Source organism: Manduca sexta, chromosome 14 (assembly GCF_014839805.1).
Source record: "Manduca sexta isolate Smith_Timp_Sample1 chromosome 14, JHU_Msex_v1.0, whole genome shotgun sequence".
NCBI classification, from domain to species: Eukaryota; Metazoa; Arthropoda; class Insecta; order Lepidoptera; family Sphingidae; genus Manduca; species Manduca sexta.
In genome coordinates, this window is record NC_051128.1 from 4,079,645 (window position 1) to 4,103,841 (window position 24,197).

General features: G+C 34.9%; 1 protein-coding gene across 2 annotated transcripts; it reads left to right on the plus strand.

The window, feature by feature from the left end:
• The first annotated feature begins 359 nt into the window (after nt 1-359).
• Nucleotides 360-24,042, plus strand: LOC115456207 (PAN2-PAN3 deadenylation complex catalytic subunit PAN2). Of its 2 annotated transcripts, none has more exons than XM_030185173.2 (22): nt 360-599; nt 3,143-3,303; nt 4,308-4,477; nt 5,454-5,574; nt 5,781-5,980; nt 6,313-6,532; nt 7,029-7,168; nt 7,420-7,572; nt 9,288-9,384; nt 9,873-9,968; nt 10,112-10,231; nt 10,876-10,957; nt 11,524-11,681; nt 12,327-12,570; nt 13,039-13,181; nt 13,844-14,028; nt 16,507-16,591; nt 17,173-17,261; nt 17,420-17,531; nt 17,799-18,004; nt 18,439-18,588; nt 18,895-24,042. In XM_030185173.2, exons 1-21 carry the CDS (start codon nt 548-550, stop codon nt 18,554-18,556), a joined length of 2,952 nt encoding a protein of 983 aa, XP_030041033.1. In that variant the 5' UTR covers nt 360-547; the 3' UTR covers nt 18,557-18,588; nt 18,895-24,042. The 2 variants fall into 2 exon arrangements, with proteins under 2 accessions (XP_030041033.1, XP_037294341.1); XM_037438444.1 differs by lacking the exon at nt 360-599 and adding an exon at nt 1,111-1,230.
• The last annotated feature ends 155 nt before the right edge of the window (nt 24,043-24,197 follow it).

The window sequence follows — 24,197 nt, forward strand, 5'->3', positions numbered from 1 at the left end:
CTGTTTTAAAATATCTGTCACTACTAACAAACTTAAATTTTAAGCGGGCAAAGTTGTGAGCAAAGCCTGGTATTTTAATAAAAGTACAATACACAATATTTATATTACATAACAATGTACAATACCATTTTAGGATGACCGCAGTACTTAGTAATAAAAGAAAATGAACTCCAAATTCATAAGTAAGTTCATCCTAAGATTGGTTGAACTGCGTAAAACGGAACAATGGTACAGTTTGTTGACAATGACAAGACTCGCTTGCATCTCGAAGCGTTTTCCAAAATGAACACAGAGCGAGACAATGTCAATGTCAAGGACCTTATCTCAACCCATTAAGGCCTAGTTTGGTACGATGATTTATTTCATCAAAGAATTTATCTCACCAACGTGTCAAAGTTAGTGCCTTTAAAAAAATTGCTGTCGTAGCTCGGACCACAACCGTTTAATCCGACTTCTTTATGTTGTTTATTATAAAATAATTATTAATTTTTAACAAACTATACAAACAATAAATGCCGGGTCATAATATTAGTACGTTATAACAAATATGGAATATCATTATTCGGATCTATGCATACCCACGGATCATCTACTTAGTGGTTAGTATATTTTACTGATAAATTACAATCAAATTGCTTTTAATATTTCAGAAATTTTAGAATAATGTTGTTTTATATGCAGTCTCTCATATGACGAAGTTAATATTGTGAGCATAGTCACAAATTATGCGAATTATTGGAAAGTACGATGTAGGTGCATAATACAAGCTTGTTTTATGTGACGATTATGTACACGTATAGTCTTTGCAAAAAAGAAATCACTGAAAGTGACCTAGATTAAAAAATATATGTTACTGGTTGAAATGCCAAAGGTCATTTGATCCTATTTAGTTATGTATGACATTTACATTTATTTTTTAGTTTTAAAACCTGAAGGCATTATTTACCTACATATTTTAAATTTCTATAAACTCGGATTTTTAATGCAATTTGAATATAGTGATAACTTAAACTATCTCCTTGCATTGAAGTAATTTATAAAAAAAAAGAGAACTGAATTTGTTAATTGTGTCCCATATATTCTGGAATGATACTGTTTATCTTAGCTACTATATTACTAGCTTTACAATTTTATTTATTTAACAAATTTATTGAAAATTCAGGACTGTATATTTTTTTCTATAAATACTCAAAACAAGTTATTAAAGAATAAACACTAAAAAAGCATTAGGTATTTAAATGAAATACCACTTTGTATTGATTCATGTAAGATGCATTTTAGCACATCCTACAGGTGGAAAACTAGTGGAATGTTGGCATTTGGTCGCTTACTGTAAAAGTTCAATTAGTTATAGTTAACAATACAGCTTGTTATCTAGTAAAGTTCAGAAAACTTGTATCAAAGTCATTAATTATGTTGGGACAAGTTATTTATTATCCTCCTTAATAACATTGTCAATGCTTGGCCTAATATCTGTTTCATTCCTTCCTTACCTCTTTGAATGGCAAAGCCAAATCATTTATTAGGTGAATTGGTAATTTTGAATGTGTATAGACCTATTGGTTTTGTTATTAAACTTGTAATAGTCAATGAATTTAAATACTAATTGTTGAAGATTGAAACTTTATTTAAATTGTATAATAAGCAAGCCATTTGCTTGATGTTAGGCGTCACATCTGGCCTGAAACCATATGTTATATTTTAAACCTGGAAACATAGAGCACTACATGGTCCTGTACTGTGATTGTACACATATTACAGTTTCAAAGGGAAACAACAAAAAAATCTAGTAAAACTTCTTTACCTTCTTCGAAAACAGGAAAATTGAAACATTTAACCAGTTTAATTATTCTCTTGTTTTGTGTTTTGTAATCAACATAGCCTATTAATTGTAGTTTCTTAAGCTTTAGCATGTTTATACCTTTCCCATATTGATAGTAATATATCTATATTCTTTGATATCTATCAATAATATACAAATATTATTTCATAGTGTATAACTAGTTCAGTATTATAAGATTTTATATTGTTGCTATTCAACACTAGTTTCTCAGATGTAATGTCTGTTGTAAATGGGCAGATTTAGTGATTTAACATAGCATCCACTGGTTTTGTATCTATATTACTACTGCCTAAAGGAGATAAGATCCTTGAACCCGAATACAGTGATGACTACTGGGTGCAATTTTGATTCTAAGCCAGGACTCACCTGAAAACATTAAAAAAACATCATCAAAATCAGTCAATTGTTTAGGAGGAGTTCAGTAACATACACATACAGAAGAATTATACATGTATTTTTTATATGTATATAAAAAAGCTGTGTGCTACATTCACTTTCATCAAACGCGCGAAGATAAAACAGTTGTTAGGTTTTCCAGTTTATAATTTTTCCTTTCATAAGGAGCTTCTACAAAGTACTAGAAAACTAAAAAAAAGATGATTGAAATTGTTTAAGTCATTCTCAAGTTATGACGTGACTAAGGAAATAGAGATAACAAACTTTAAAGTAATATATTTTATTTCCTTTATGCCACTGCATAGTAGAATGGGGCAATGATACTTTTTCCTGGATATTGTACGGAATCTTGAAGTGATTAGTATATTGAAATGTAGAAGATGAAACTTAACAACATGTAATCATGTTTATTATTTTATTAACAAGAATTGCAACAAGTAGCCATTTATTAAAGTTTGTATTTAAAACCACCAGTCAGTAAGATACTACCATTTCAATTTTCCATGGAAAATATTAAAGTATTAAACTACAGATAAGTAATATTCAACAATAATTTTCCTCTATATCATTTACTTATAAAATGCCAGTTATAATATGTACATAAAGTTAAATAGTATAATTAAGTGACTCAAATGTTATGATGCCTCTTTTGAATAGTTCTGTTTTAAACAATAATTAATAGGTTATTGCTAACGCAAATTAAATGATCTCATAAGTCACACAATCAGCCTATCGCCATTTAGCTGTTGAACATAGAATTCCCTAAATAAGTTTGAACCAACCCAGTCTTGGGCAGGCAGCATTCGCCTCTGACTCGTTAACACTGGATGGTTATGCATACAAGATGTTTTTGGAACTGTATCAGTTTATTTCCATTTATAATTTTGATTTTACTCCTTACAGGCCAATACACGCCGGACTTTGCCCCCCAGTATATGGTACCATCACAAGAGGCTGAGTATGAAGTCCGCAGCAGTGTGCTTGTTGATGGTGGAGACAGGTTTGGAGTGTCCGCAGTTGTTTTTGATAAATATGAGGAGCTTGTTTGGATGGGGAATCAAGGTGTAAGTGAAAACTATAATATATTATATTCGCAATATGTGTTTATGCATTACAATGTCTTGAAACTAATAAGGTTTGTAATGTTACAAAATATAGGGCATTCAATGATTTCATTTCAAAATTTAATAGGGTTTCTTAAAGTTTTAAGTAAAAATAAAATATAAATTATAAAATCTGAACTATGAGTGTAACCCAATGACAATAACATTAATATTTTAATAATTCGAGTATGTATATAAATTTATGTAGGTAGGGTCGCTGCCATAGCTCGTTAATTGATAAAGTAGCAATTGCAAATTACAGTAAACTATTAATAAATAAGGAAATATGTAACTGAAACAAACCAGTCTGATTTATTTCAATTTCAATTAATAATTCAAATGATATACAGTTTAACAGGTCTTTGAACCTTGAGAATGTTAATTAATACACTATTATTATGTATGTCATGTCATGTATTATGTATGTCATTAATCATTCAACAAAATTTACTTTTTAGAGGGTTTTAGTATGGACTAGTTATAGTTTAAATAAGTGATTAAAACTTATAGTTATGGCAGTTATTTATTTGTATGAGTATTGACGTCGAATTTGCTTTAATTAGGATACAAAACTATTGCTTTTTAAGTAAATTAAATTAGATTTTACTACTAAAATTTCCTTTTTTTTTGATTAGGACATCAATTCACTTCAGAATTCTTACACAGTGGCGTCACTTGCTCTAGAAAGGCCATATAACACATTTGTTTGGGGCCCTTCAGGGCAGAGCGAACTTTTAAGCGCCTGCTTCGTTTATTTTTGTTATGGGCCAAGAGGGGCCCCTAAAGCTTAGGACCCCCGTATCATTGTTCCAGCTGACGCAGCAGTAGCCACGCCCCAGTTTTACATCATATGATTGGCTCTCTTTTCATATAATGTTAAAGCGTATAATAAATATATGTCTTTGGATATAAATAACCGAGCTTATGTTCATAATATGTTATCCTTAATGCATGTTTTATTTTAGGGTCATGTGACATCATATTATGGTCCCGGAATGCAAAAATACACGTCATTTCAAGTACACGAATCTGATGAAGTCAGAGACATTATCACCGTCGAAAAAGGCATCTATGTGCTGACCAAGACGGTGTTGAGGCATCAAATACGGAGAGGGCTCCCAAGGCACACTTATAGGTAATTTTTACTTATATAAATATACTATTATTGTGAGTCTTGGTTTACAAAGGCTCTTCCGAGACAAAACTGTGTTCAAACCCAGAGCCCGAAGTCATTATGCCAAAGTGTATTATTATTTTTTATTGCTTTGAATGACGAGACGACTTTGCCGTTCGCCTGATGGTATGCGATACGACCGCCCATAAACAGAAGGAACACAATCCAACAATTACAAAGTATTGTTTGGTATTCCACTGCGCTTGCTATCATGAGATGTTGTCTTATTATGTCCAGTAGTTACTGTGGCTACATTGCCCTTTAAACCGGAACACATCAGTGAGTAAACACTGCTGCTTGGCGGTAGAAATAGACATTGCGGTGGTACCTACCCAGGCAGACTCACATATCAGAGACCTACCACCAGTAATCTGGACATATACAACTGAATAACTAGACCTGGAAAAATAACTGTTTTATTTTTGTATAGCGAAACTACTACAGTAAGCAGGTTGTGTGATAACACTATCCGAACTTTACATTACAAAGCACTAAAATATTCCCATAGACAAGCATTACTTTTTTTAAAACTCTATGGTACTAACTGACCTGTCACTCTGATAAAGTGGTATTTTTTTATTTCCAAATGATACACAATTTGTCATATATTTTTGTTATTGTTAATTAACAATGCCTTTGTCTTTCGGATGGGGGCGAGGTTCCGCTATTTGATACGTAGCCCATCCGACAAAGTGGTATTTATGCCATATTATAACAAATTAATACTGTCGCTTTTTAGCTAACAAGTTACATTAACAGGCAAATGAAGGATTGGGATTTTGTTTAAAAATTTGGGATAGATTAGAAAAAAAAAAATATTGTCATGAGACCGTATTCTGAGATCTTGTTAAGATGTATTAATATCAACTTCATTAATAAATGTAATATTTGTTTCAATTTAATATAAATGGGAGTGTTTGCTATTTTTGTATTTCAGATCCAATAATATGACCGACATGCAATGCCTTTTCCAATTAAGTTCATCAAAATTGTTGATGGGCGGGCATCAAGACAAACTTATTAATTTAGATTTGAATAAGATGACCGAAACTGTGATTGTGAGTAGTAATATCTGTTTACTTTTATTTATTTGTTTTCTGTAATTAAAATAAATATACATTTTAATTGTTATTTACTATTTTCCCATTGCTAGCAAGTAAACATAGAGAAAAATTGCATTAATTAAAAATTTCATTTTAAGCAAAGTTATACTCATTTTATCTTTCATAATTTATAACATATGAATTATAAAAAAAAATTCAAGCCAATACGAGAAGAAGGCTGCGCCGTACTCAGGAGCGGTGGGGGGTCATTAGTCGGGTGCGGCAGTGCGAGTGGTGTGGTCGCGCTGCGGGACATCCGAACCCCCGAAAACGCCGAGCACACATTCAGGGCACACACGGCATGCCTCTCCGACCTGGACATGCAAGGTGATCTGCTGATCACGTGCGGGTTTACGCAGTCGTAAGTTCATTAATACTGATCCTGTATTGTAAACTGACTATTGGGCAGGGACTTCTACTATTGAATGGGTTATACCTTCATCCACCACGCTGTCGTACTGCTGTTTTTGGATGTTCTTTGCAAAAAAACTGCCTACTTCGTGTCTCTGGCATCAAAGACATGACAACAATACTAGATTGATCCAATTTACTCACTGAAATGTTAACTATTACTTATATTTTATTTATTTGGTTGGTAGCATCCATGACGATTAACGCCCCTGCTACCAAGCGCTAAAGACGACCCTGTGCGTGGACCTTGTAATAAAAATACTTCAATATTCTATCCTTCAGAGTCGGAGGAGCTCTACCAGAGCCGCATGTAGTGGTGTGGGACGTGAGATGCATCCGCCGCGGTAAGGGAGAAAGTGCGTGGTCTATACGCACCACCTCCCCTCCACTTCTGCTGCATTTCCTGCCAGCGTTCTCTGGCAGGGCGGTGGCCGTCGCCGGTGATGGACATGTGGCCCTACTCCATGTCAACGCGCCAGATGAGAAGCAGTCTGTGTTTCGGGTGAGATATATATATTTTTAAATAATACTAGCAGCCATATAACTAATGATTGGACTAAACTACTTACCACCGTGTCTGGGATGCTTATTTTTCTATGCGCGGAAAAAAGTGTTTTGCTAACTGGTTTATAGCAGAATATTATTAAAATGATTAGGTATAGTAGTATATAGTAGACTAGCGGTTGGTCTCCCATATGTGAGAGTCCGCCTGGGTAGGTACCACCGCAATGTCTTTTTCTGCCGCCAAGCAGCATTGTGTTGTCATTTTTGTATTCCGGTTTGAAGGACATTGTAGCCAGTGTAACTACTGGACATAATGAGACTTACATATCATGTCGAGGAAGACGAGCGCTGTGGAATACCAAACAATACTTTATAATTCAAGGTGTTGAATGGTGTTTCTAATGGGCGATCGTATCACATATCGGGCGAACGGCAAGTTCGTTTGTTCAAACAAAAAAAAAATATATATATAAATCACACTATCCCCATTGTAGGTGGACACCCAGAGTTCGCAGTGCAGTGTGATGGATGTGTCTTCCACTAGTCAAGCGTTAGTGTTCGGCGATCAGTCTGGGCATATTCACCTTTTCTCACCGCAGCACAACCATGATCCTGTTTTTAACAATTTTTCAAGGTATTTATGAACTTTATTGACACATAAAGTTGTTCGAGATGATAATACAAAAGATATATGTTAGATGCTTCATGGTCCAATTCAGTAATTCAAGTCGGCCAATATTACGAGCGCATTGTATCTTTTTTCATCGTTAGGACTTTGAAAAAAGTTAATTCTAAACATCTGAAGATACGTGTATTTGGAATTAAGAACGACTTTAAATTCCACAGTATACTACCAGATTGTTTATTCTAGAATATTCTCCACAGAGCCACCGAGTTCGCGGACCCAGTGGTCGGCATACCAAGCGTTAGTTTTAACGACACAACATTCCAGTTCTCTTCCATTCCCCTTCCACAACTATCGTCAGGCACGAAGTGGTTTAACGAGCTACCACAGGAGTTTTTCAAAAAGGTTTACAGGTAAAAAAAAATTATAATTTTTTTAGTAATTGTATCATTGTTTAAAGTGATATAAACGTAAAAAACATAAAAATAAGTCGAACTTTAACGCCTGTTACAACATTTAATAGCGATAATAATGTAGAGCAGTAGCGAAGAGTCCATATACCGGCTTCTCTTTCGTAATGTAAAATCTAATTATCATTAGAACTATTTGCCGACCATTTATGCATATTGATACCTATATGTTGTGTGTTGTAAATTTTCCTCTTCGCCACTGATGTAGAGTTTAAAATACTTACAAAGTTTTGTTGTGTTGTCGTCTTGATGAATACGGAGGCGAAAAAAAAATTTCTTTTTTTTTTGTTGATAAACTGATTAATTTATACCTAGTCTTGCCATAAATATTGTAATAAAGAAAAAAGAAAATTGTTAACTGCAAATAACATTTATTACTTTTACAGTGTGTCAGTTTAATACATAAATATAAAACAATTAAAAATATAAAAAGCTTATTCGAAGTGGTCTCCATTGGCTGCAATACAGTCCTTTAAACGATGAGGCCAGTTATCAATAGAAGCACGCACTCTTTCCATGGGAAAATTCTTCACTGCCAATCGTATAGATTGTTTTAGGGACTCCAAATTATCATGGCGTTTAGAGCAAGCTGTACTCTCTAAAACTGACCACAAATCATAATCCAGCGGATTAAGATCGGGACTAGACGACGGCCAGTCTTCAGCTCTGATGAAGTCCGAAACGTTCGATTCCAACCAAGACTGCGTGGACCGAGCTTTATGACCCGGCGCCGAGTCTTGCTGGAAGGACCATACTTGGTTATTGAACATGGTGATGTTAAGGGGCTTAACTACCTTCTCAAGAATGGTATCTTGATACACTTGTGCCGATGTTTTGATACCTTTTTCACAAAAATATGGCTCAGTCACTCCTTCATAGCTAACACCCCACCAAACCATCACTGAAGTCGGATAATGTCCACGTTGCACTCTGTCGACTAATTGGGAAGCTTCCTTAGAGCTTTGAGCATAAATACGGTCATTTTGTTTGTTAAAATGTTGCTCAATTGTAAAAATTTTCTCATCCGTAAACAAATTTTTTTCTGTGACCTCCCTTTGCGTACCGCTTCAGTAGTTGTTTCGATTTTACCACCCTATTCTTCTTTAAATTATCAGTTAAGAAATGGCCAGTGCGTCTCTTATAGGCTGCAAGTCCTAAGTCATCTTTTAAAATACGCGACATGGTTCTAGGTGCTATCTTCATTTCCCGAGATAAAATCTTTTGCTTTCGGACAGGATTTCTTCGAATTCTTTCCCTTACTGCTTTGACCACCTTTTTCGTACGAACACTACGTGGACGGCCAGATCTTTTTCTGTCACAAACAGAGGAGGTCTCATTGTACCTATTAATAGCCCGGTACACAAACATTTTACTAATACCAAGTGTATGGAGAGTTTTAAAAATTGCATTTGGCTCCATACCTACTTTGTGTAATGCTATCACAGCGATTCGGTTCTCTTTATCACCCCACACCATTTTAATATCGCAAAATATTTTACAATGTATTGGCGCCAAAATGAGAAAACACAATGAACAATCGTATAAAAATGACAGATTCGAAATTCAAATGTAATATTTTTTTATAATTAAGTGTAACAGTATTTATGGCCAGACTAAGTATTTGTAGGTAGGTATAGAAAAATATTTTTTTTTTTCAGAAAACCAAAACCCATCGACCCAGAAGTACTAAGGACGATGAAAATGCAAGGTCCTATAGGTTACGCACCTAATCCTAAAACTTTTAGGAGAAATCAGGTATTATTTAGGCTGATTACGATTTGCGTCGATGTGAAGTGGTTATGGAAATCCTCTGGAACTTCGGATTGCGTCTTTCATATATATTGTCAAAGCATAGATGATCATAAGCAATTGTTATAATAATAGTATGTTTAAATGTAACTAACACTTACGGTCAATTTGAATAAACATTTGAACTAACTATGGATAGCAACAATGGACCAATCAGAATAAAGTTTGCTTGACATGTTACAGTTGACTTACATTGTTTTTGTATGATCTTTGTGAACAATTGGAGGGGGGGGGGGGGGGTATTGAAATCGATAGAAGTAATAAACGATGTTTGTCAGCTGTATTTTTATGGTTTTTAATTTTTTTTTTTCAAAGATTTCATGCCTTAACGGCACCTCTTTTTAAATCTGTTATGTTACGTGATTCAAACTTATTTTTTCTATGGAGTATAGGAATTTCGTTTTGGTTTCTATTATAATTGTAATTACTTTCAGTTGCCGTACGTTGTTGAGAAATTAGAAGATGTGCAAGCGGCGAGACAGAACGACAATAAGTATGTGATGCAACCGATCCCAAAGCATTATCAAAAGGTATGGATTTTTTTGTCTTGGATGTGAGCTAGTAAGAACAATTTTTTTTGGCAGTTTTTCCAAAAAAAATAATTACATAATTTTATTCTCATATTTTTTTCCATAATAGTAATTTTGGCGATTTAGATGCTTTTGTATTACAGATGGATATAAGATACAACAAACATGGCCCAAACGATGCAGAATTTGAAAACTGCAACAAGACTGGCATGCCCGGGCTGGAGGCTACGTTGTCTAATTCCTATTGTAATCCAATGTTACAGGTGGGTTCTGATTGTTTAATGTAATTTGGCAGTCTTTATAAAGGGTGTAAGATAAACGTTCCCGAAAATGCAAACAGGTTTAGGGCTAATAATTCCTAATACAAGGACGGTAAAAAATCATCAATAATAAAAAAAAATGACTGATGTCCTTTTTTTCATACAGCATCATATTGTGATATCAAAGCTTGAACAACAACAATGTGTTGAAACGGAAACCCAATGTAACATAAATAACAAATGAGCAGAGGGTGCGGCGTATCAATTCATTAGTAATTTTTTTTCCATTTTCTATTTTCAAAATTAGTAATCAGCAGCGTCATAAACTGTCTTTGTTCTTGAGATCGGTTTTTTTAACACTCGGTAAACTATATTTTAACTTTATTGCCACACGATACTAGACTGAATGGAGATGAAAATAAGCAAGTCGAGTTGTAGACAATTACGGCAATTACGTATTTAAGGCGCGTATAAGCTCTTATATTGACGCACTCATGCGCATTTTAGTACGTGAGTGTCCGTAAACGGTAGAGAATTCGATGTGCTGTTGATAGCATGTATACGGGCTTACAAGTTCGTATTACGAAGTGCAACGTGCGCGTCCGTCTTTAATACTATGGGTAATAATTTCTGGGTATTTCTTATAGGTATTGTACTACACGCCGCCAGTGAAAGCAACGTTGTTGGCGCACACGTGTGCAAAAGAATTTTGTCTTAGTTGTGAGCTGGGTAAGTTGAAAAAATCATATAATAAAAAGAAAAAAAAGAAAATAGTAATAATTAAATATTCTCATGTACCTTGACTTATCATAAGTGCAACTATGTTCGCAGGCGATGAATAAAGCATTTTATTTACTTATTGAAATATTTTATCTTAGTTTAGTTTTGATTTTGTGGCAATTGGCAGCGTATTTAGTAGTCTGGTGGGTTTTTTGTTCGATGACGATTTTTTTTTTTCGGGGGTTTCTATATATACCAATGGCGAAAGGTTCATAAAACTCGATTCCCGCTGGCCTTCGTTTCGTAATTTATGTAAAATCTAACCATCAATTGAACGATATCCAGAGCGCATTTATGCATAGTATAAGTACTTACATGTTGTGTCAGGTTTCCTTTAGGAAAAGTTCACCCTTCGCCACTAATATATACATAATTATGGACGGTTTGAAACCCCTGAAATTTGGACAAGCTTGTGTGTTAGATGAGTGCAGAACAGTTCATGGAGGTTGTGTGTGGTGTGTGTGGTGTGCCAGGGTTCCTGTTCTGCGCAGTGTTTATGGAGGTTGTGTGTGCAGGGTTCCTGTTCCGCATGCTGGACACGTCGTGCGGCGCGCCGTGCGCGGCGGCGAACTTCCTGCGCGCGTTCCGCACCGTGCCCGAGGCCGCCGCGCTCGGCCTCATCCTGCCCGACCGCGGGCCCGCCGCCGGCGCAGACCTGTTGCCGCTCATACAGGTACGACACACTCTCACGCTTTACAGAATTCAAGAATTCCCCATGATAACAAAAACCAGCTACACAGATACAAAGAAAAGAAAAAAAAAAAAAAGAAGAAAAACATTTATTGGCCACAAATTGGGCGGTAAACATAAATAAGTAATAAAACTTAGTATTAAAATTTATATAAAAAAGGAAAAAAAAAACAAAAAAAAAAAACATACGATACACGCTCACGCTTTACAGAATTCAAGAATTTCGCTTGGTAACAAAAACCAGCTTTCTCTACTTCCATAATAGGCGTAAATTCCTCATGGTAGCAAAAACCAACGTTTCTCTACTTCCATCACTCCCTCCCTGGGCTGCTGTAGTTGTTAAGCAGAAGGTTAGGCTGTATCAGAGTATCCAGATGAAATCTGTACCGATACTTGTTAACATTTATAATCGTTCCCTATGTTTCTTTCAATAATTTTTGTAAAGGTGTAGATAGGGGACAGAATACACGACAGCTTACAGGTCCTAGAGAATCGCCGAGATTTACTATTCGGTGTCAAAATAGGCGTGCTTGATCCTCTAACTTATACAATACACATCTAATAAAAATGTTTCATTTTTTTTTTCATTAAATCTTATAACTATGACATTAAATATGCTATCTTCCAGAGTTGGAACCGCTTCATCCTCCATCAAATACACTACGAAATATTAGAAACGAAGAAGAAAGAGAAAGAGTTAGCGTTACTAGCGAACAGTCCGCCGAAAACTCCGCGAGCTAAGAGCAGAAGTGCGCCACAAGTCAACGGGCAGTACTCGGACGAATATCAGTTCACGGAGCTGGAGTTCCTCGGACCGACTGAGTTTGAGTGCGCTGATGGGGGGGATGAACTGTGGCAAGGTCGGAATGACGGTACATATATATTATTATATTTGTTATTTAAAAGGAGGTAAACAGGTAACTGAGTTAACTTATGACGTGACGATTGTTAACGAACGTAACGGCTGTCATAGACATACCACTTCTACAACTGCTGTCATAGACATTATAAATTAATTGCGAAGTTCAAGAGTACTGTATAATGTAATTATTACGGCGTGTAGAATAGTTTTATGTTAAAAATATACTTTATGCGTTCCTATGAATAAGTAAGTATATTTATAATAAAATATTTTTTATTTTCCACGCAGTCCTTTATGCAAATAATTTTGGAGGTGGATGTGAGTTTATATGATTTTTAATAACATTTATTTCATATTTGAGAATGGTCACCATTTTATTTATTTCATATTAAAAAAAAAACAATTTTACGACCTTTTATGGTAATCGACATGAAGTTAGCCACTTAACTTAGACGTACTATTAATATAAATTTATCAGGTGCGAATGACGGCGAACCAGTTCAGAACCACGATAACCACGAGCTGAACAACCAGCACGCGAGCAGAGAAGAGTCCGAGATATCGCGCCTGTTCGCTATCGGCAGACATCAGCTGAATAGATGTCTCAAGTGTAATAAAGAGGTGAGTTTCATTTACAAAGTTAGAGTGAGTTCATTGAAATTGAAGAAGACTATGGTAGAGCTGAGATGAGATGAGACGCGCGGAAATGAGGCAAACAGATTCTGTTTTCACATCTTATCTATGATTCTTTGGAAATTTTATATGTATAGAACGTTATTTTTATTAATAGGAAGTTGTTCCGCGTGCTGGATAGGCTACTTTTTAGCCGAGGAAAATATTTATTCGTGGGCGAAGCCGCAGGCGCAAGATAGTATCTAAGAAAACATGTTGTTTTACTCAAGCAATATTTTTATAAACATTGACGTATATTCTGTAGACACGAACGTCCATATAAACTATTTATTCAAAATCTGAACTAAAATGGTAACCAAAGCGTCACTGTTATAACCTATTTATTCACTTGAACAAGAAATAATTTTACTTAGTTGATTAATATTTTTTATTCAAATTTAGGTTTACACTTAGACTCGAGTTCTTATATCATGAGCACCACTCCGTAAACAACCACAAGCTGTCAATATTGACCATACTAAAGTCAGTTTGAATGGATAGCAGTTCCATTCAGTTGAACACAGTGAATGTTCGGAACGCCAAATCTAGTACGTAGTACATATATATCGATGATCCCATGTATGTGTCGAACCTAACGTGTGGTGGTGCAGGAGGGTCGCGAGTCGGCGGCGCTGGCGTGCGCGCTGCAGTACCCGGGGGGCGCGGCGGGTGCGGAGGCGCGCTGGGTGTTCTTGGAGCTGGTGCGCGCGTCGCTGTCGGCGCGGCGCAGCACGCCGGCGTGGTGCGACCACTGCGAGCGGTTCACGCCCACCACGCAGCGCGGCCGGCTCGTCAGGTACCCGGACTCGTATATCGCCTTTTAATACACTGCACATTTTTTTTTTTACATAAATACAGATGACTTATTTTGATTGGTTCTTTCTCGGAATCGGATTGAAGATTGAAATTAGGTTCGTTTATTGAAAACAGCAGTTAATGAATTAGCCAGTTAATAATGGGTAATATATCGCATTCTTAATAAAATAATGACCCATTCCAAAATTAACAATTTGTGGAAATCGTCGAACAACCAATTTGTGTTTGCGACCTTTTAGTTTTTTACCTTTTTTTCATGCTATAGGTTTAATTTTTTACCTATCTTTAATAAGCTAAATTTTATAGTAACTTCAAAAAAAAAGGTAGCAACAAGAATTGGTTTTCCGATGACTGCCACAAATTATCAATTTTGAAATAGGTCATTATTTTATTAAGAATGCAATATATTACCCATGGTTAGCTGGCTAATTCATTCACTGTAGTTTTCAATAAACGAACCTAATTTCAATCTTCAATCCGATGCCGAGAAAGAACCAATCAAAATAAGTCATCTGTATTTATGTAAAAAAAAAAGTTCTAATTGGTCCATTTTCGCCATATGAAATTGGCGTTTATTGAAAATGGCGGTTAGCAACATTATTTTCGAAAAAACGAAGAAAAATCTGCTAATTCTAAATATGTATAAAAAAACAATATGTTAAATAAATGTCGCTCAAGTCAAGTCAACCTGCAAATGGTAGATATATTTGAAGCCTTTAATAGCGTACTTGTATTACAGTACGACCGCAGTGCTGAAGTATCATATCGCGTTTCTATGTATCAGCCCGAAGTCTGGAATTTGTGCCTGATATGGCGATAGGCTCGCCCACTATCATACGGCGTTAAGTAGGTACATTAGTTGCGCCTCTGCCTACCCCTTTGTGGATAAAAGGCGTTAGTGTGCGCATATTAAGTATATACTTATGTAGAAAAAAAATGTGTTGATTGTGTAATAAATGTAATTTTTTTTTGTATCTGTATAGCTCTAAAGGTATGTCAAAATCAGATATTTTCTCTTAAGCACCTTAACGCCCCTTCATGCGAGTTGCACTACAGTAATTGTGACATCAAAAGCAACCCTAGGTCAAGGTGTATAAGGGGCAAATAAAACAAAGTGCGTGCGAGTAACACGCTCTGCTCATGCAAACTGTCAAAAGGTGCGTGAATAGAAATGCAAATACACGTGAACATATCGCAAGTTCGCAAAAGATTTGCTTTATTTTTAAGCACCCTCAATAACACAATATGTAACTAAAACAAATAAAGAAAATGCTTCCACGTTATACAATACTATTATGTTCATTTCGATTGTTAGTATCGATATTATAATCGTGTTAACTTAATATTTGACTAGAAATAATATTTTATATTTCGGATTTTAATCGCGGCTTTTTATATTATCACTTTCTCCCGACGTTTTTAGGACTTTGCAGCTTTCATGGTCACGGGGGGAATGATGTCGGGAGAACAAAGGTAATATAAAAGATTGAAAACTGCGATAAAATCCGCAAAATATATTTCAATGTCGTAACATTTGCGTAAACATAAGAAATATCTTGTTAAAATATCGATATTCATGATATGTATGCTTTATTAATCATAAATGTATTTTCGTAGTGTTTGTTTTTCTTCGCAACAGTATTATGATTGTTTTATTGCATTTCAAATGCGAAGAATGAAGAGTTGCAGTTTTTTTCTTGCCATTGAACTCGACCATGTTGCTTGCACCCGAATTTCGTGTGGTTCAAGGACTGGTTGAGGCCGATGACATGAAATATTCATCTTAAACTTCGATTGATGCAGCATCGCTCAAGATTTAGTAGAGGTTATATAAAGGTATATAGTATATCCCAAAAAATATTGCCATAATTGTATAAAAGGTCATGTTTAATTTGTTAATCTGTGACTATATTTTTAATGCATACGCGATATTTGTTGCTGATGTTGGTAGCGAATTGACCATAAAAATCTCAAAATATATTAAAAAATAATGGCCGAATATAGTTTGGTAACTTGCTACTTCAAGTGGGAATGAATAAGGCGTATATTAAAATAGCTGTTATATATTTTATCAATATTGTGTTTGTTGGATACAATGTAGCATAATATTATACATATACAACACCTTAAAATATATTTTTTAAATATTTAATAATGTTTAGAAACTACTTGTGTTTTTATAAATAAGTGACTGATAAGATTACCGAACAATATTTATAGAGCATATTATAAATTGACAAGATGGCTGATATCCATGCGGACACAGAGTATTATGATACTGTAGTGTATGCAAACTATGCGGAATATTATGGCAACTATGAGCAGAGATTGTAAGAATGACATTGGATACGTCAGTGGGAAATAAACCATGCTATCAACTATTAGCTGTGTTTCTTTACGCTCCAAAGGACATTACAGATACAATAAACTACATAATATTTGTGATAATGTTTTTCAGGTTACCGCCGATATTAGCAATCAACTGCGGCGGCGTCACCGTGCGGGAGAAGGCTTTCTGGTCTAAAGGCTCGACGAGAGAGATGGTATGTTTATAGATGTATATTAAAATAAACCTTATTGGAGGTCGAGTACTTAGATAATATTGCAGAATCGAATGATAAGACTTGTTTATAATGAGGAATGATTAATGCTAAGGGTAGAGCAGTTGCTGCATAGTGACTTGAAAAAGTCTGGCAGTAGGTGTTCTGATTATACTCAACAAGAAAAGAGAAGGTTTGGGTTGTCTTTTTTATTTATTTATTTTTAAATAAATAAAAAGAAAGCTCAACATTATAGTTCTACGTATTTTATGTACACTCAGTCATTTTGTCATTCCTCTCCTCTGCTAGCGATGTTACTGTAAACTTATCTACTGTTCATCTAAGAAGTATTTAACTTTACGACATCTAGGCCATTTCAGATTCAGATTGTTTATAAAAAATGTCTGCACCGCCGTACAGGTTAAATAGAACTTTACATGTGTACCCACCATTCATAATTTATTGTATCGATTATAAACCGATGTGAATTTCAATTCGATTATTTTGCCTTAACTAATCGATCGTGTAGATTAATATTAATGTTTGTTTTGATATTTAAAATTCCTAATACAAATATTCTGTAGCCAGAAGCGAAGAGAGGCGGTAGTGGTAAGCCGTGTCGGTACGGTCTACATTGCGCGCGGCCAGGGTGTCATTTTAAACATCCAGACAGGTTAGAGGACTTTATTTTTAATTTTTTCTTAGATTTTTAGGATATCATTGCAGAAAAAATCAAGAAAATAATAAGAAAAAACGTCTCGCGTCTATTTCATTTTTTTTAGACAATATGAAATCGTTAAGGGAACTTTTTTTTATTTTTTTTATTTCCAGACCGAACTCTTCAACGTCCAATGCTTCCAAAACACAAGACTCACATTGCGTTCTGCCTCTGCAGTTGGTTATCAGAGTGCAATCGGACGGTGACGTCTTAATCAATGAGAAGGTATTTTTTTTTTGTATTAAGCTATTTCTCGCGACTACGTTTCATGAAATATTTTTCGGCATAAAAGTCCACTGTGTTTTTTGGGCATAAAAACCTATGTCTTAATCCTGGAAATGGGCTAATAATGTGTCAAATTTCATCCCAAGGCCTTCAGCGGTGGTTACTTCTAACAAATATCTTTATAAACTGTCGTATTATAAGTAAAACTCAACTTAAGGTTAAGCCACGAGTTTATCCTAACCTATACAGGATGTATTATATTTACAGAATGATCACTCGACGGAAAACTCGCCAAGCAACAGGGCTGATACGAACAAACATAAAAAGAAACACGTGACGACACAATCCGAGGAGGAGTACACGTTGTCCGCGGCGGTGGTGTGCGTGGACGACAACCCTAAGAACTTAGTCGCGTACATACAAACCTCGCAGAAGGAAGGCGATCCGCGGTGGCACCTGTTCAATGATTTGTGGTGAGTTTGTATTTTTTTTTTGTATGATTATTTATATGTTAAATAAGGACTGTAAGGAAGACATCTGATCTGATCTATTAAGTGAATGTTTCATGCGAATATATTAAATAATAGAGTAGTGTAGTTCTTATTTTTGAAAGACGAACCCGTTTAGTAGTTTGAAATGTATAGTGAAGCAATTAAAATTTTTCCCTATCGTTTTTTGAATCGGCGGCAATGCAAAGTAGCTTCACTGCACCTAATGGTAAGTGAAGAGAAGTCCATAAACATGTCTACCGACAAGACATAAGCATCTCCGGTCCTATTAAGTTATAGGAAGCAGGAGACATGTATACTGGCAAACCGTTCCACAGCTTAAGGTGCGACATAAATATAAATTACTGGATATTGTTTGACTTTAATTATATTTATTTTTACTTATATTTTACCCACAGTATAGTCCCGGTAACGGCCGAAGAGGTGGTCCACTTCGGCGCGTGGTGGAAATCGCCATGCGTTCTGTTCTACTCGTCGTCGAGAGCTAGGGTAACCAACGACGAGGGCAAGTCATAGCCGACGCTTTTGTATGAGTCTTATAGTCAACGGTAAGTATACGTTCCAAGTCGGAAAATATTGAAAAAGAAATAATTTACTTGTGAAATCATGTTTAAGATACATTTTAAGACTGTTTGATGATACTAAGAAGGTAGTTTCTTTTTTATCCGGTCCGAAGGACCATTAAAAATTTGAATATATCGGAGAAGTAAAGTAAGCGTGTCCTTAATATTTTAATACGTTTTCTGAATTTGAAATAAGAAGGTAGCATAGAGTAATCAGAAATAAAAAAAAAACGGTACATAAAAAACCGTTTATTTTATACCAGAATATAAACATAATACTTTTTTTTTCAGCACTATTGGCTCATACGATATGAACGGGTACTACCCGCAAACAGAAACGCGTTACAATTACGTTTGAATTCCTCTTAGTTATAATGTGATGTTTCCAAGCACAAAATTATGTGAACAAATGCATATTTATAAATCATGTGATGCGGATGGGAAGTTTATTTTGTATTGTGTGAAGTGATGACGTCCATGTGTTAAGGTTGGGGATCGTCAGCGTATGCCGATGGCTTACATGATTGTGCTGCGTATGCGCAGAAAAAAACCAGCCAAAGTTGGTAAGAAAATTTTAAAGGTGGTTTAATTTATTTTTTAGTTGTAATGTTAAAACTGGTACCGTTTTAAGTGAAGCAAAAATTTTTAAAGTATCAAATAGGATTCAATATAAAATTTTCTATACTATCGTTCAAAAGTACTTAATGTATATATTTTTTTTAATTCATGTCAACGCCGTATCGGTACGCTGACGGCCCATAAAGACGTTGCAATAAGCCAGGTTCAAAATTTTGAAAGAAACTAGTTTTTAATGTCGTTTTACATAAGAGACTTATTCATATTCTGTGCGAGATTATATGAAAACAAGGAATATAAGGAGTTCATCGCTGAAATTACTGGCTGATAAAGCAATAATGAACCGTGTTATTCAAAAATTATCCGTGTTATTAAAGCCTGAGAGGTGTAAATTGCGCGCTACTAGTAAAACCATAGTAAGATTTTCAAACTTTCCGATAATCAATAACTACATTTTGCTATAAATATCTATTTTTATATATTTTTTATAGTGCCGAAATTTCAAAGTAACCGTTTGATTAAACATACCTGACTTCAAAAATTGTTCATAATTCATAAGGCTCATTATTTTTAGCGTTATGGTTTTAAATAATAGAAGTATTTGTTTGTTATTCTTAATTTGACAATATGCTAATTGGCAATCAATGGTACATTCCACTGAACCTTTATTGAGTATTCCAATTGGTCAACCGCCAAATAACATATTGGTGCTCATTCTAATTGCCCTGTTACATCTTTCAAGTCTTTACAATAGTCGGCAAACATCTTAAACTAAAATTTGCGTGGTGGGGGAAATTTTTTTAAGTGTCCCAGAACATACGTTAATTAACATACGTTTTTTTTTATATTGGCACAGCATTATGAACAATTTTTTTTTATACCGCACGGCAATGCGATCACTACCTAATGGTAGGTGGAGTGGGGTTCAATAGTATGTCGAGTGACGAGAGATGATTACCCCTTGGGAGTCGACACAATTATGCCGGCCTGTTGGAAACAGATATACATAGGTTGTTCCCGGAACGCGACACACTTACGTGGGCCACTATGGCGGGCTTTAACACCTTGTACGGTGGCCGCTATCCGAGATAATATAGAATCCTACCACCAGCATGCACGGTCATGTGTTTAAAATGATTGCCGGCTATTAAACTAGCAGTTGCCAAGATACCAATTTACATTTAATGCGAACAACGTGTGCAATACCGCCTTATTGCTAAGCTAGTGGTTTCAGACATGACTCCCGTATATATATCGGTTCCAACATTCAACAAATTAGTTATGATTTTGTAAAATCACAACGTGATCTCATTTTCGTGGTTCAATTGTCTTTATTTAAAATTTTAAATGATCATGTTTTCGCGTCGCTGAGGAAAAAATACTGCGCACATAAATATTCCTCATAGTATCTGCGGTATTATTAAAAATGGCGCGCATGGGCGGTTAATAGTCGAAAAGCTGCCACAATTTTTATATGGCAATTGTAAGGAAAAACAGCAAGTGTGCACCCTCATGAGCATTGTCGTGCAGTGGCGAATGGTGAAATTTTCTCAAAAGGAACCCGACACAACATATAGGTCTTATGTCTGAAGGCGATTTGCAAATCGTAATGACAATTAGATTCCATATAAAGGGAAACCGGCATGAATCGGGTAAGAGGCCTTCCAAGTGTTACGTAACGCAATTTGGAGGGGAGTGGGATCTTGTAAAACATTACAATACGTTACAGGCGCGGGAGGTTGAACAGTACCTTACATGGACCCTTAGTCATTGTCAATAGGATTAAAAGTCCATTGTTTTAACTGCAGGTGCGCGTCCATTGATTCTATTCACTATACTTCCTTAAACTGCAAGTTACTAATATTGGATTTTGTAAGTGGCCAGTGTTGTTTCTTAAGCGACGGTATTATGTGGGAATAATGAGAGATTAAGGTGCGTGTCCACTACACCCGCGAACAATTATGCGAACAAACAGGCGTAGGCTATGCTTAGCTGACAATAATCTCAACTCAATAAAATATACCCAGATATGAATGAATGTGAAAATAAGCATAATTAAATCGTAAAGAAGTATTAATTATCAAGAAAATAGTATATGACGTTGGGGTAAGTTCGAATAAGAGAGAAAGTCGATGGTTCAAAATTATTGGTAAAGCGGACAACCTTACTCTTAGACAACACGGGTTGAAGTGCTATTTTGTGATCTTCAACAATCCTGAATTACTTTTACAGTAATTTTTCACCAACTGTTTTCTCCCTGTTAAATCTTATCCCAACTTACTATATCGGGTTAAATAGAGATTGCCTAAATGTTTAGAACAAAGCTACGCTTAAAAATGTTATTGAAATCAAGCCAAATGCGCCTTATATTTTTATGCTTTACAAATAATATCAATGTTGTTATATTGAGATATATTTTTATATAACAATCCGAAACTGTATATCGTACGAATTCAAACACCAATTAGCGTAAGAAATAATTGATATGACTGCAATTGTTTTCGTTTTGCAGTATGCATATGAGAATATTTAGGACCTGTTTCACAGTCTAAGTAAACGTTAACCGTGAATTATAGCAAAATTATAAATAGTACTCATTTGACTAACTTTTTGTTACCAATTGTGACTTTTGCATTTGGTAATCTTGTACTGATGGCCGATGGGGATAGAAGGTTCTGGAGTAGAGGCCACGAACTGACAAGCACAGCGTCGGACGTCCACCCACGAGGTGGACACATGACCTCATAAAAATCGCAGGAGGTCGCTGGATGCGGGTCGGTTACAATAAATCGATCTGGAAATCTTTGGGGGCGGCCCATGTTCAGCAGTGGATATCCTGCAGCTGATGATGATGAATCTTGTACTATTTTCCGAGTAACGTTTACCCGGACGTGGTGAAATATGCCCTTAAAATAGTAATTTAATAAATTTGATCGTTGCATCGTGCCATGTTATGGATTTAAAAGACTAATTGCAATGTATACAAGATCTTAGATAATGAAAACAAATATAAATACAGTAGTTTTGAAATATAATTAAGATAAACTTTAACATAGTCTAAATCAGATTTTATTGATTCATTTTTATTGAACAAACTAATAGATACAAAAAAACCGTGGTATTTTAATCAATAAAGTTTCTACATCTAATTACCTCTTTTATCAAGTGAGTGAAACGTAAAAGCAATAAATCAAATAAATAATATATAATTACAATCTCAGTTCAATAACTAAAAGTCATTCAGTGAATAGAAATACAATGTCCTACAGGTAGCTACATAAGTAACTAAACAAATTAAAAAAATCAAATAGCCTATTCACTTGTTTTCTTTCTTAAAAAAAATCTTTACAAAATAATATATCTGCAATTCACCGAAAGAAAAATAAACTTAACGTGTACAGGCGATTTGTAGTTTTGAATTTGTTCAGTCACTTTTGTGGCTAAACGTATATAGAAATAAAATCAATCGATAATAATGTTAATGTGGCTAACTAATAATAGTCATAAACTTTATATTTTGACATTCCGGCTATCTGCCTATTTGGATACCTCATTTCGCGAGGTGTAGTAGTTACTTAATGCTATATAGTTATGTTTTATTCAAGACTCAAGGGGCCTTTCAAGTGTTACGTAACCACGGCAGAGATGTGTGTGTGTGTATGTATGGGGGGGGGGGGTCTATGGTTTGCATATTTTTAAAAACGATGCAAGGGGATCTGAATAGTTATTTCCTCAGCAATGTTTATTTAATTATTTATAGTTTTTTTTATAAATAAATAACAATAAAGAAAATTTAACTAATTTCGTAAACATTACATTTATGCTTATGTAAGAACGGGAGACGAGAATGGGAAGTGGGTAGTTTGTAATATTGCTGACAAGCGGGACATGGGGGTTCATAATACTAAAATTCTGCTTACGCAATGCTTGAAAGGCTCCCAGCAGTAAGTTTAAATAACCCAGGACTGAATTTATGCTACTGCACTGTGCTGGTGTTTCTGAGACGTTAGTGTTAGGTAGTAAGTGTCCAGTAAATACATGATGCTCGTACCTGACAGTGCAAGTACTGTTGATTGTTGACAGAAATAGACAAATCGGTGACACCCAGACAGATGTCGCATATGATAGATATCTTATGCTCTGTCTTTGCGCAAATGCTTACTACTAGGTATACGTTTTATATTGTTCGTGTTAAGTGTTTATTTATCCATATACAAGACAATATGCCTATAATGAAAGTTAAATGAAATATATATTTATTTTTTATTGTTGTCGAATTGTTACTATACGCTCAAAATGCGAATATACATTAATATAGAATGTATTATAAATATTTGTTCGTGGTTGCAGTAGACTCTCACCTTTAGATTTTTTTTAAACATTCTTAGTGAAATGGAATGTTGGTTAAATGTTTGCATCATCTTTTAAATTATAAGTCTTGTAATTTATGGTTGTAATTTCGATCAATTTTTTTGTACTGTTAATAGTGTTTAGAGTTGAATTTTAAGTTATTTGTGAACTAATGCGCATCTTTATAAATATGTAAAAAAACATGTCGATAACGAAGCTACAGTGTCGATAATTTTTAATTAATGTAGCGATGCATTGTCAAGGCCACGTTCCATTTCACAAAGTTTATATTTAAGACAAAACATATTAAATGTGATATTACAATTTCTCATACTCAAATTAATGACATTATTGTAATAAAAGAAACGACTGCTGATGCGAAGAGGAAATATTTTTAGAACATGAGATCGGCAGCATTTATTAAATTGTAAGTTTTAATCACAGTATTTTCTATTTTTCAATTTAGTCCGCTTAAAATGGTGGCTGGTTTTAAATAAAAGTCAAATTATCAAATATGTTTTTTATTTCTCATCCAATTTAACACATTTAATTGCAGAAGTAACCTACATATTATACATAATTATTTCAATATTGACGCAAAAAGACGCAAAACGAAACAATGTAAATTGGGAGAGATGTTACAATTTTATTTATATACATTATAAACG